Here is a 15089-nt window from a genome sequence, read left to right on the forward strand (position 1 = left end):
TGTGATGTTAATTACAACACGGCCTTGGAAATTGGCTGAAGGTAAAGTTAAACATTCGGACATAGACGCATTGTTGCAACTGGAAGGAATAAACGAGCCGTTTGAGCTAAGTAAAATTATACTAAGCCGCTTAGTAGATAAGGAAGAACTTGAAATAAAATACACAGCATTTACTCTTTACGTAGAGAAACAGAAGCTCGAAGAGTTACTGTCGTCACCAATGATGCTCTCTGCAATTGTATGTGCATATGCAGACGGAAAAGAACTCAAAGGCTCTAAGTGTGAAATATACATCCTCTTAGTGGAAAGTCTTTTTAAGAAAGCCAATAGTTATAAGTGTACATTTGAACAGCCCCTTTTTCCGTGCTTCACACAGACTGAATACATACAGCCAAATATGGAAAACCTGAATCGCCTTGCTGAAATGGCCTTTCATTTGTTGTTTTTAAATGAAAGGGCAAATTCAATAGTGTTTAGCATTAAAGAGTTGAGGAAATTCAAGATTGATGTAATCAAGAACTTTGCATTACAATCCGGAATTTTAACGGCGCAACCAACTGCATCTGCACTGCGATCATCGTCATCATTTATGTTTATCCACCTCAGCATGCAGGAATTCCTCGCTGCTTATCATATCGCCCGCAATACGAATCTTATTGATGGTATTATTTCTATCTACCTTAACCGTAACCCGAAAGCCTATCTCGACATAGCACAGGTGTTTATATTCCTGTGTGGACTGGATGTATCATGTGCGGAAAAGCTATCAAGCATGATGGATGAACGCGATGCTTTGAATGGATTATATTCAGGCTGTCACAAAATGTTAAATGAAATCATACTTGCAGGGTTGAGAGAAGCTAATGCAAATGGATATTCCGACATTGCCCTTAAACTCAGTCACTTCTACTTCGATAACAACAATATCATTGACCTTCATAAGATTTGGAAAAATAACGCGGCTAATGCCATTCTGTTGCATGTTCACATCGATGACATGAAACCCTTAGAAAACCAACGAATTTCACCTGGAAATGACGAGTGTGCATCTCAGATTACATTTGACCTTCATTCGTGTCTGGAGCTGAGAGGTTTAATGCTATATGGACGTTGCATATTGGGAAAAGGTAAATATACAATAAGGTTCTTTGGTCAAATATGTTTTCGTTATGTATAAGGCAAAGGTAATGCTATATTTTTGTGTAGATCGCATTCCAATAAATTGTTTCCCGATTTTGCGGAAATAGCGGATATACTAAAAAAACGTGCATTTTAGTTATTTTATACAGCACAAGGCTTACAAAATATTCATTTTTAAACATATGTGAACATGCCGTCATTCATAAAAAATATCAGAGAAACAAACCAATTAGTTTATCGCAGTGATGTGGTTTTCCCTTTTATTTTATTTGAGAGACTGGCGCTTTTTGATTCGTATAGTTTTATACCAGAAAAATCGCACAAATAAAATATTTTAAGCATCATTACGCTATTATTGTATTCCAATAGCCGTCAATAAAATACATATTACACTAGTAAACCTTAATTACGAATCCTCTTTTTCGAATTATAATAATGTTTTGTTTCGAATTTGATTTTCCTATTGTGTGGTACTTTTTATGAAAGCAATTACTTTGAATATACAATTAATGATTCCCAAGTTAATGACCGGCTTAGACGAATGCTTCCACATTATTTAGTGCACTATTTTAGTGCATGCGACCTTATTATGTTTGAAGACCTAAAATGATAATAGTTTTAGTTTGTGATGAACAAACATTTCTCTCTAAAAATAAGATTACGAAAAAAAAAACGAAAAAAAAACGAAAAACACCTCAGGTATATTTGTGTTTATTTTACCTGAGCACACTAATTTTTCACAATGTTGTATCGACCGAATCCAAAACTATGTCTTTTCAGGTCACTAGACTACTCTGTAAAATTAAAGAACAATTTTATTTACATTATATAAGTCGCATTAATGTTCATTCTTTATGAAAATGTGTCAAAACATTAGTTTTAATAATATTTCTGTTCAGTTTAAAACTTATTTGTCTGTTAAACAATTATGCGGCGGTGCAGTTGTAGTTATACGATTATATTACAACCATGTTAACACTTATTATGTCACAATTTTAGTCAAACGATAATGACACTTGGTCGGAATATGTGTTGTTATGATACAGTGTGCAAGATCGCGTGACTTTGTTGGGATCACACAAAATTAAACGTTTATGGATTTAAGCTCACCGGTACAGTTATAAACAAAACTTAGAAAAATATACCAAAATGGGCAAATAAGTTTATACCGCATGTATGTACATGGTTATGATGCACGCAACGTGACATTTAGACACCGATTTCAGACGTATTCAAGGATTTATACTTTTATCCTTAGATATCAGCACAAAATGCACGAATTATTTTTATGAACTCTGGATTTTTGCAAATGTATTCGATTAACTTGAGCTATTTGCACAGTGAAGGTCTTAACGGTGTGTTTACATTCCGTCCAAACCGTGTTTAAACCACTGTAAACCTCGTTCCGTATTGCAAAATGGTGCTTGTCTGATGGAAAAACAATGCAGCTAGGGGCAGTTTCATTATATGGCTATTGTAAAATTTTGCTAGCAGGGGTTTTTTTTAGAGAAAGGGGAAGACGCTGGACACCGTGTGTTTAAATTCTAGATGATACAATTTCAATGCATTCATGACACTTGGTAAACAAAAATTGATGTTTTGATACCTTTGCCGAGTTCTAAAATGACTCTGGTCAGTTGAAAATCATGGCCACCATTGGGCTGGAAGTTTTCTTTATATGGCTGTTAGGAAACCGTTTTAACGATCTGTGGTACAAGTTTAGTCGAATCTTCACGCAAGTTGGTAATACTATTTGTTTAAATGATTTCTCAGCTGAGATAAAAAAAAAGTTCCATCCGTTCAGAAAAACGGCCTCCATGTGGCTAGGAAGTTTTCCTTATATGGCCATTACGAAACCTTTTTTAACACTCTAGGGTCATATTCGTAATAAAACCGTCATCGTCATGAAATTTGCTCTGATAATGAGATGTTATGATAGCTAAACGGATTGAGAACATCGTTCTGGTGCGTTGAAAAGCAGGGGAAATATAATTAGTTCCAACATATGCCTAGATTGAAACAGTGTTTACGCTATAGACGCTTTATTTTAGCACAATCTTTATAACACCTGGTCAAAACATTGTTTTAATAATTGCTCGAATATTTTTTTAATGTGGGCGGCTCGTAAGGAAACATAAAAGCACGGTGGTTTGGCAGTTTTCATAGTATGGCTATAGTGAAACCGCCTCAACACTATAGAAGTCGCATTTTAGTCCAATTATCATGAAGCTTGATTAGAACATTTTGTGTAATGATGTATCGGCTTAATAAAAACAAAGTGTTCCGGTGACTTGAAAAATGAATTCATTAAGGGGCAGGCAGCTTCCCTTAAATTACCTTAGTGAAACCGTGGTAACGCTCTTGTGGCCATTCCTTTTGTTAAGTCTTTATTAAACTCTGTCAGAACATATCTTCTAATGATATCTTAGCTTAGTTTAAATATTTCCGGATCTTTAACACGAATGGCCGACTGAAAGTTGAGCATTTCCCTCATATGACTGTAGTGATAAATTATCGATGCTCAAGCCGATTTGTTTGTCAAATTCCATGACATTCGGTAAGAACATACGTTTTTATGACAGCTGAGTTCGAAACTTGTTCCGTATTGTTGAAAAACTAGAAAAACTTGACCGCCACTCTTCATTACACTTAATCAGAACATTTTGAGACGTAAGTGCTAAACAGCTCTAAGTGTCATAGGAACAATGCAAGCATTAGGCCGAATTTAATTTACGGTGCAAACGGTGCAATTTGAGAAGACTGACAGCAATTAAACTTAATTAAATTAAGTTTAATTGCTGTCAGTCTTCTCAAATTGCACCGTTTATGTTGTATTTTGACGAACACTAATATGTTTGAAAACGTGTCGGGATTTTTGTAATTTGACATGTCATATTCTTTATACTCGGCATTAAAATCGAAATAGTTCCGACGTGATTTTAAAACGAATTTAAATAATCAATCTACAGTTTTAATTTGAAATCAAAGTCTTCATTTTCTAACGATAATGTTTCGCATTTTCAGTATGAGTCTCCGTCGTTTGTGTTATTTCGCTCACGCATTTATATAATTCATTCATTTTTTATTCTGTGACCGAAAACTAGAAAATGCTCTTGTTGCCAAACAGTCGATGTATCGTGATATCTTACACATGTCTTGTATATATAATGACACAGTTCAAAGTGTAACTACTTGGTTGTTTTTATTTTTCATGTTTGCTTATTGCAAATATGATATTCTTTACTTAATGACTATTCTTAACAAACTAATATCTGCGCTTAATATTATTTCTTAAAACCCAGCTCAGAAGCCATAATAAATGTTTCAAGAAAAATAGTGTTACGCCGGAAACTCTCGAGTAGTTTCCCGTCAAAAGGAAATTGCACAATAACAATAAATTATTTTTGTTCTCGTGATTATAAAGATCCTGAAGGTTTAAACCCATTCGTTAGCTATAAAGTCAACTTCACTTCAGGAAAAAATAATTGAAACATACAAATAAATGTAATTGACATTAACCTATTTATGCCAATGCTCTAGAAAAAAGGCCTTGCCAAACAGCGTAGACCAAGATGATATTCTTTTTTTAATGACTATTCTTAACAAACTAATATCTGCGCTTAATATTATTTCTTAAAACCCAGCTCAGAAGCCATAATAAATGCTTCAAGAAAAAAAGTGTTATGCCGGAAACTCTCGAGTAGTTTCCCGTCAAAAGGAAATTGCACAATAACATTATAATTCTAAAGATCCACAAGGTTTAAACCCATTCGTTAGCTATAAAGTCAACTTCATTTCAGCAAAAATTAATTGAAACATACAAATGAATGTAATTGACATTAACCCATTTGTGCCTAGCGCCTAGAAAAAAGGCCTTGACAAACAGCGTAGACAATGATGAGACGCCGCATGCCGCGGCGTCTCATCTAGGTCTGCGCTGTTTGATTAAAGAAATTTCTGTAAAAAATATTCTAAATATAGAAATACATATACTAGACATCCCTAATTTTGGAAATAAATTAATCCAATTTAGAAGGATGGTAGAGTCCACTAGGCATAAAAGGGTTAAAGATTAAAGTGAGCTAGCAAAACGTTTGCAAACACGTGTCTATTACCCTACAGAACGAAGCATTGTTAAAGCAAATTAGCAGATTTGCAACTTTATTTCAGTTTGTAGATATGTTCAATTGTTGGCATTTAATTATAACAATCTTATCTCGTTGCAGTAATTTTGATTTGTATGGCAGTAGGAACGGTATACTCTGTACGGGAGATAACCGATGCGAGGTGTTTGGTAATACAAGCTGTCTGGGTTGTCATTTATTTATGCATGTAGATAAGGGAGTGTATCTAAATAGTATATTTTCAATAGTTGATAGAACATTGCCATTGTTAGTTTATACCCTACAGCATATTCATTGTGGATTATAGATTGATTTTAATGATTCATTTATACCAGCATGCATATGACTAGTAATGTGGAACACAACATAGTATGAATATAACACTCATACAAACGTATTGTAAACGTGTTTGCAAGTTGGAAATAATTTAAGTGAACCATTCGAAAAAATAAAACTTATAGTATTGAATATTTTAAGCTAAACAACACTACAATAATACTTCTGATTTATATGTATTATGACGGGATGCGTTCTGAAACTAAAACATTGTTTTAGTTTTAATTATTCAATATTGAACAAATGCAACCACATTTACTATGTATAAGCATTGCTAAAAATTCATCATTTTTTCAGATTCTGCCAGTGTGGGCACATTGGAATTTCCGGTCTGCATTATTCTAAATATTGCCGATCCAACCCAGTGCACAGAGCTTCCACCTGTACTTCCCTCCATCGAATACATTGAATTGACCCGTGTCACATGTTCCTGTACCTGGCTACGCAGTCTGCTTAGCATGATGCTGACACGTAATTGTTATATAAGCTGTTGGCTGGATGGCTGTCACTTAACTGCGTGTGGAGAGGGCGAAGTCAACTCATCATACACGACTGGACGCATAGGTTTAATTGTATATCCAAACAAAAGCATATCAATAAGCCTAACTAATGATAATCCAGGTCTGTGGGAGATTCTGCATGGTCTGAGTATTAAGAGTCTGAGTCTGGCTGGTTGGGGGGATAGCGGTTGTAGAGTGAATCATGAAAAGTCGTTCTCACAGACGATAGCATCGCTCTCAAAGCTGGAAACACTAGATATTGAAATGAATGAATTGACTCCTTGTGAGTGGGAGGCTCTCTGTGGTCTGAATATCAAGAGTCTGACTCTGAGCAGTAAGGAGTGGGGAGAGTGGCATGCAGAGTCGTTGTATCATTCATTAGCATCGCTCAAGAGGCTGGAAGAACTAGATATTACAATGGATGAATTGACTCCTTGTCTGTGGGAGACTCTCCGTGGTCTGCATATCAAGAGTCTGACTCTGAGCAGTAGGAAGTGGGGAGAGTTGCATGCAGAGTCGTTGACTCAGTCGCTATCATCACTCAAGAGGCTGGAAACACTTGGAATTGGTGTGACAGAAGACAGTCCTGGTCTGTGGAAGGCTCTCCATGGTCTGAATATCAAGAGTTTGAGACTGCATGGTTGGAAGTGGAAAGGTTTAAGGATAAATCATTCAGAGCCGTTTTCTCAGTCGCTGTCATCGTTCATGAGGCTGCAAAAACTTGATATTCATGTGGCTGAAGATATTACTGGTCTTTGGGAGGCTTTCTATGGCCTTAATATCAAGAAGCTGCGTGTGTATAGTAAGTGTAGAGTAAAGAATAAAGAGTCGTTGTATCATTTGCTACCATCGCTTACACGGCTGGAAACACTTAGTATTGGTGTGGATGAAGCCTGTCCTGCTTTGTGGGAGGCTCTCAAAGGTTTGAGTGTCAAGAGTCTGACTATTAAAGGTCCGAACAAAGGTTTCGAATTAAATCATACAGAGTTGTTGTCTCAGGCACTATCATCACTCACACTGCTTGAAACACTCGATATGGACGTACGGGAGAACAGTACTGGTCTGTGGGAGGCTATCCATACTTTGAATATCAAGACTCTGAGTCTGCGTCTTAATAGGATTCAGTGGACCGATTTGCGTACAGAGTCGTTGTCTAAATCACTTTCATCTCTCACACGTCTAGAAACTCTTAATGTTAGTGTGTATGCAAACATTAGTTGTTCTTGGAAGGCTCTCCATGGTCTGAATATTAAGAGTCTGAGTCTGTTTCATTTTGGTGAATGTAAAGATTTGCAAGCAGAGTCGTTGTATCAGTCATTAGCATCGCTCACACAGCTAGAAACGCTTAGTATTACGTTAAACCCAGACAGCCGTGGTCTATGGAGAGGTATCCATTGTCTGAATATAAAGAGACTGAGCCTGAAGAGTGATGAGTGGGGAGGTTTGCATAAAGAGTTGATGTCCTTGTCACTTTTATCGCTCACACAGCTGGACACTCTTTGTATTGAGATGGAGTGTGATAATCCAGGTCTGTGGGAAGCTGTACATGGTCTGAATATTAAGAGTCTGAGTCTGAGTGGTTTTTGGAAACGTACTGGAATTGACGTGAAGCATACAGTGTCGATGGCAAAGACACTTGCATCGCTCATACATCTAGAAACACTAAGTATTGATGTGGAGCATGAGAGTCCTGGTCTCTGGGAGGCTTTCCATGGTCAGAATATCAAGAGTTTGAGTCTGAGTGGCGTGCGTAAATCTTCCGGTATTGATGTGAAGCATGCGGAAACGTTTTCTCAGTCGCTATCATCACTCACACAGCTGGAAACGTTAACACTACATGTCCATACATACATCGCACTGCAGGTACCTCAATCATTGAAGTATTTAAATATCTACTCTGACACAATGCTTCCATCCAAAGTGCGCGAACTTGTGGACTCACTGGCTATATATACTCATTCAATTGGGCTTAAGCTAGAATTTGGTTGTGCTTCTAGTATTGATCCCCCAGAACGAATCCTAGTTCAGGAATACATTCCATTTCAACAGAAACTTGCTGCACGGAAAAATGTTGCAATGAAACGATTCCGAATATATGAATTGCCTGATTCTGCCGGTTGTGCCATGTCTGTACGTGACATTGATGACGTTGATGACGCTGATAGCGATATCCTTGAAGATGATGTTTATAAAAGATTTGCTAAATATATTGATGGTTACAAAATCAATCGAATTTCAATACTCATTGAGATAAGTCGAGTCTCAATATCTTGAATTAGTGTTTGTTTTTTATGGATACTATATTAATATGAACCTTGTTGTATATTAAATTTATATTGTAACAATTAAAACTGTTTTGACATGTGGCGTATAATACTGTTTTATGTTGTTTCTCTATACATGAAATTGAGCTATAACATATACTAGCCTAATGTGTTGTTGACTTTTCGACGATAGGTGTTACAAGAAAATATGGTAGAAACACACTATCTTCCTATTTCAAAACGGTTTTAGTCTAATGTATGTTGACATTCAATCACATTATATACATATGCTCATCTCAATCTCAAAGATATTTCGCCGGAGCTTTTCTCTTATATGTAGTTATTATTAAAATCAACACAATTGTGTAAATACGGCTCCTAAGTCGTTAATGTCTTGAGATTCAAATCAGTGAACAAAATAATGTTTATTTTTGCGTCCGAGCAAGTGACAAACTACTAAACGAAATCAAACTGTAGACAGATATTACGTTTATGCTTTGTGTCAATGTTATTGTATAAGTTTAAATTCAATGTATGCCTTTGTTTTAATGACTTGTACAATTTGGAACATGTTGATACAATTTTATTAGTGCGCTTTATAGCATGTACATGTTCACATAATTGTCAACGCATTTGACTTCACCTATAAATATTAAATATACAAGATTAATATTTCTTCTTTAATAAATATATAATTCAAACTGCTTGATGTTTTCAAATGTATCATATAAATATGTTTTATATGCATTGTATGCATAGTGCCTGTCATGATGATCATTTAAACAAGGGCTGTTTGTAAATCATGCATGCCCCCCATATGGGCTCTAAGTTGTAGTGACAGCCATTTTGTAAATATGTTTTTTGTCACTGTGACCTTGACCTTTGACCTAGTGACCTGAAAATCAATAGGGGTCATCTGCGAGTCATGATCAATGTACCTATGAAGTTTCATGATCCTAGCCATAAGCTTTCCTGAGTTATCATCAGGAAACCATTTTACTATTTCGGGTCACCGTGACCTTGACCTTTGACCTAGTGACCTGAAAATCAATAGGGGTCATCTGCTAGTCATGATCAATCTACCTATCAAGTTTCATGATCCTAGGCATAAGGGTTCTTGAATTATCATCCGGAAACCATTTTACTATTTCGGGTCACCGTGACCTTTGACCTAGTGACCTGAAAATCAATAGGGGTCATCTGCTAGTCATGATCAATGTACCTATGAAGTTTCATGATCCTAGGCCTAAGCGTTCTTGAGTTATCGTCTGACAACCACCTGGTGGACGGACCGACCGACAGACAGACCGACCGACATGAGCAAAGCAATATACCCCCTCTTCTTCGAAGGGGGGCATAAAAAATAATACCCTTTAAACATCGATAATGATAGAGCTTTGTTTTCAGATGTAACAAGAAAAAAATATTTTTATAATAAAAAATAACATTTGTCCGTAGTTCTATGCTCTCAAATAATGTAGTTTTATAAATGTACATGTCTAATTTATTAATATTAACCAGTAGCGGAAGTTTCGGATTACTCAATTGTTTAACGTGTGTTGCTTTTAAATTGATTGTAAAATAAGTATCGTTATTGGTTAAATTAAAAATAAACATGTCTGGTGAAGATCGGATGAAAACTACTTTAATTAAAAAGCAGACACCATGGTTAATGTGTAAAACTAACTAAGTGACCCAGCGACTTAGTTTTTGACCCGGCATGACCCATATTCAAACTTGACCTAGACATCATCTAGATTCAACTTCTGACCAAGTTTGGTGAATATCGGATGAAAACTACTTGAATTAGAAAGCGGACAATATGCCCAATGTTAAAAACACACTAAGTGACCCCCGTGACTTAGTTTTTGACCTGCCATCACCCATGTTCGAACTTGGTCTAAACATCATCAAGATACAACTTCTGACCAAGTTTGGTGAAGCTCTGATGAAAACTACTTGAATTAGAAAGCGGACAACACTCTGATTGTATACAACGCACTAAGTGACCCCGTGACCAAGTTTTTGACCCAGCAAAGCCCATGTTCGAACTTGGTCTAAACATCATCTTTATTATGCCACGACAGCGCATTTACGTTGGAGACGCTGACATGATATTTTAAAGTGTTATCGGATACCCATCCGATAACAGTTTTAAGCTCCGCCCATCAATATCCGTTTTAAAACTCCGCCCATATTTGGTTTACTCAATGATTTTTTTTAGCGTTCCATGTTTTAGCCCCGCCCATTCTGAGAACTACTTTTTTGTAGGCGTGGTATGTCGCTTATTTGATTTAAATGGAAACAAACAGCGATTCGTATTTTATTCAGAAATTAGAACATTAATAAACAATAAGCTGTTTTTTTAAACAAAACTAACACTTTATTAAGTATATATCTATAGGGAAATATAAATTAAATGAGCATTAATCAATGGAAAAAATTAAACAAATACAAATGTGCACCGCTAGCCTACCATTCATTGGCTGCAGATGAACACAATTTAAAACAGTAATGATAAACATTTAAAACGTAACACAAATATACTTAACACGTTTAAATAAAATATGACAGATTTGATCAAGTTAAAGAAGAATTTATGACAAATATTCACTAAACATCTCATCTAAGATTATATAAAAAAAAATTAACTAATACTTTACAAATGCTTTCCTTTTTGTGTCATTCTTATAAAAAGCAAGGCAAACAGGTGAATAACATACACAATGAATTAACATTGACAAAGTAAAATAATTAATACTTGATTGAGATGCTTTGCTAATGCCTGCCATGCCTAATAATACATGACAATTTCAATTTTTAAGTCTCTGAAATCAAACTTTCACAAAAAAAAGACTATCTCCACAACCAAACAGGAAATTTGTGTGGTCAACCTGAAAATAAAATAAAGATTCCTTTAGAAAAAAAACATCATCAAACATTCATTGCATAACTGCTTTAACCCTTTCAGTGCTGGAACCGAATTTTGAAGGCCTTTGCAAACAGTTTAGATCCAGATGAGACGACACAAAACGTGGCGTCTCATCTGGATCCAAACCGTTGGCTATTCTGATAGTAATCTTTGAAAAAAAAATGAAGAAAATGCTTATTTTACAAATTCAGCAGACGACATTTTAGCAGACGACAAATTTCCCAGCATGCAAAGGGTTAAAAATAAAAATCCAGATACGGTATATAATTTGTATTAAAATTGAAACTTTATAAATATAGTGACATATAGATTTATAACATGTTCAGATAAAACAATTACATAAATACTCTCAAAAATAAATTTGTCGACAAAAAAGTATTACCTTTCCGACAAATTAATTAGATGGGTTGATGTGAAGCTGTGCCGGGATGCAGTTTGGGGGGGGGGGGAATATCTTGAGTTAGTTGAGAGGCAGAGAAAGACTCGGACAAGTGCAACTGACGAGGGTAGAACTGTGCCGCCAAGAATTTTGGTAGATATCATCACCCATGGAATGTGTGGTCGCAACTTTCTGCCATTAAAAGAAAAACATTTCATATTATAATAAAATAAAACAAATCCAACAGGAGATAACATTTCAAAATAGAGTGTTTTAATAACATTTTTATGGCACAACTTGAACAAATTACAACTTTAATAGACACAATATTATTAATACAAAATGAAAATGTATAAACTCCACTTTATATAAAAAATAATTAAGAATTTCTTTTAACTTAAAATATATTTATTATGGACTCTGGGCTTTTTTTCCTTATTAAGGGGAATATGTGTTTGTTTTCCTAATTTTAGAAATTTGCGACTCAAATTTTCACAATTTAAATAAGTTTGGGACTCAAATTTTCACAATTTAAAAAAAGTTTGCAACTCATTTTTTCACAATGTTGATCTGTGGGCGACACAATTTTGAACAGTTTTCGGCACATGTTTTCAAAAAAGTTGCACAGCGCGCAACTCATTTGTTCACAGTTTTCAACAGTGAATTTTTTTATGAACAGTGCGTTACTCAATTTATTCACAATTTTGAACAGTGTGCAACTCATTTTTTAAAATTGTGAACAGTGCGCAACTCATTTTTCCACCATGTTGAATAAACAGTGCGCGACTCCTTTTTTTCAAATTTTGAACAGTGTGCGACTCATTTTTACAAATTTTGAACAATGGGCAACTCATGTGTTTTCACAATTTGAAGAGTTTGTGACTTATTTTTTTGTAATTTTGAATGAACAGTGCCCCACAAAATTGTCCCCCATTTTTGAACAGTGCGCAAATGATTATTCCAAATTTTGTACAGCGCGTGACATGATTTTTTCACAATTTTGAACAGTGCGCAACTCATTTTTCCAAAATTTTGAATGAACAGTGCATGACTTATTTTTTTGCAAAAATTTGAACAGTGAGCAACTCATTTTACAAATTTTGTACAGCGCGTGACTCATTTTTTCAAAATTTAATTTATGAAAAGTGTGCGACTCATTTTTCCACAATTTTGAAATCATAATGAACAGTGGGCAACTAATGTTTCCCACAATTTTGAACAGTGCGCGACTCATTTTTTCAAATTTTGGTACAGTGCGTGTCTCATTTTTTCACAATTTCGAACAGTGCGCAACTCATTTTTCCACAATTTTGAATAAACAGTTCACGACAGTAGAACAACTGTCACTGATCATTGGTTCATCAGCATGAGAATGGGTGTAAAAAAATGGCACAAATAATGAAACATGTGTGTTTAAGCATGCATACATAACGATGAAACTTACCAACCACTCGGCCAGGAAACATATGGTGCAGAAGCTGCGGGATTCAGCATGCTCTCCCACTGATATTATGCAGATCAGTGGTCAAACTGGCAGTCAACTTATGTTGGGATTTCCCAATTGTGAAGATATTACCCTAAGCAATCTCCAAACACAAACATGTTCATGTATTGTCAGTCAAACAGCAATTAATACATCATGTCACCCTGACAGTCTCAAAACACGATGCAAAACCAAAGCATTTTCGTTTCGTCTAACACACAGCTGGTAACGTCGCTGAATATTGCACAAAAGCAGCTTCATTATGAAGTTCCAGCGACTCGAAATACACGTTCCCCACCCACTTTGATTTCGCACGGTTGATGTTATGTGCAGACGTGCATAACAGATCGTATAGAGCAGACTGTCATTGAGTGTATCCCAGTGTGTATGCGTCATCAGAAATTGAGTATTTTCAGTTTTGTATGCAGGTGTATTCTCCGGAACAGATCTATATAGATGCCGACTACAACTATTAATTGTATGAATTTTAATTAATTAACATTTAATAAACATTATTTGTCTTCTTATGGTATGATGTTTATTTAATAAACTATATCTATATACATCCGTACAATCTTCAGATGTTTCAATATGTTTTTAAATTGCAATTGATAACAAATGAAGCCCTATAATCTGCACCCAGTTGACATTCCCGTATTCATATTACGGTCTCTATGCAATATTATAAGATATTATTAAACTAATGCCTATACGGGCTTTATTCCATTAAATGCGATATGAACACCTTATTTACGTCTAAACAATCTAAGAAGATTCTTTGAATTATAGGTGGTTGATTTCGACGAAAAACTATTGCAGCCCTATCAATCTGCATGTGTTCCGACAGTATTGAAGATGTATAAGTGTTTTATCCCGTGTGCTTTAATCTTCTTATTGCATTTAAAACGTAGTGAGTCCCTAATCATCGGCGTCCAGGTTCATCCCTATCGTCCCCGGTTCATCCTGGTAGAGCCCCGGTTCATCCCGGTAGATCCCGGATCACGCACCGGGGCTCCACCGGCATCATAGTGAGAGTGGGCCTTAAGACCGTATACGCGCATTTCAATGTACACAGATCAATAGGCAACAATCGTATAATCCAGAATTAAATCGTATAAGCACGATGTGAAAGTTATCTGGATACAAATTTATATGTGCTCATTTGTTCCCCAACGCTATACCACGCGTATAAAACTTGCGAATATCGTATAGAAGCATGTAAATAGAACTAACACAATGCACTATAAATCTGTATTCAGAACTCAATCTGTTGTGCACGTCTACATATAACGCTTACATGCAAATAGAAGTTACACAATCTTCACTATAAATCTGTATTCAGAACTCAATCTTTTTTTTCTTACGCTATTATACACCACAATTCTACGACAAATTATTGACGCAGACGAATAGGGTTTCATCATAATCTGCACTAAAAATCTGCATTACAAATTCTAATAGTGCCGCAAAATATACACCTCCAACTGATCATCACGTGATACACAATCTGCACAAAAAATCTGTTTTCTGAATTCAAACTGTTATGCGCGTCTGCATATAACACTAACCATTTCGCACGTGAAGGCCTGTTTTTTGGGGAAAACTGTCCGAAAACTGTGAACATCTCACAACTAAACGTATATTACGGAGATGGACAAGTTGAACACTAAATCACTCTTATCACTTCCAAATTGCAAACTACGTTAAAATCCCGTTCCATTTGATTATTGTATTTATTGTTTGAAATTTTCACTCTACACATTCGCTTTGAAAATAGCGGTTGGTGTGTACTCTTGGAAGTACATGTCGAATGTGTTATTGTAAAAAATATTGGTATTGTGTTTTTAGTGCAGAAATTGTTCTTTTAAGTTTCGATTTCTCGCTTTAGTTTTTGTATTATGTGCGTTTAAATTTGATTGATTGTTGCTTAC

General features: G+C 35.6%; 2 protein-coding genes and 1 long non-coding RNA gene across 3 annotated transcripts in view; 1 reads left to right on the forward strand and 2 right to left on the reverse strand.

Moving 5' to 3' along the window:
* Positions 1-15089, reverse strand: part of LOC127843692 (endonuclease/exonuclease/phosphatase family domain-containing protein 1-like) — a 140942-nt gene that overhangs the window by 97227 nt on the left and 28626 nt on the right. The gene's annotated exons all lie outside the window — the stretch shown is intronic.
* Positions 6478-9067, forward strand: LOC127843690 (uncharacterized). The gene has a single exon (XM_052373408.1). It carries the CDS (start codon positions 6518-6520, stop codon positions 8372-8374), a length of 1857 nt encoding a protein of 618 aa, XP_052229368.1. The 5' UTR covers positions 6478-6517; the 3' UTR covers positions 8375-9067.
* Positions 10675-13272, reverse strand: LOC127843694 (uncharacterized). The gene is made up of 3 exons (XR_008032290.1): positions 13120-13272; positions 11679-11867; positions 10675-11258 (listed from the first exon to the last, which is right to left on the reverse strand). It is a non-coding gene; the product is annotated as an uncharacterized LOC127843694 (long non-coding RNA).

Source organism: Dreissena polymorpha, chromosome 9, assembly GCF_020536995.1.
Source record: "Dreissena polymorpha isolate Duluth1 chromosome 9, UMN_Dpol_1.0, whole genome shotgun sequence".
NCBI lineage: Eukaryota > Metazoa > Mollusca > Bivalvia > Myida > Dreissenidae > Dreissena > Dreissena polymorpha.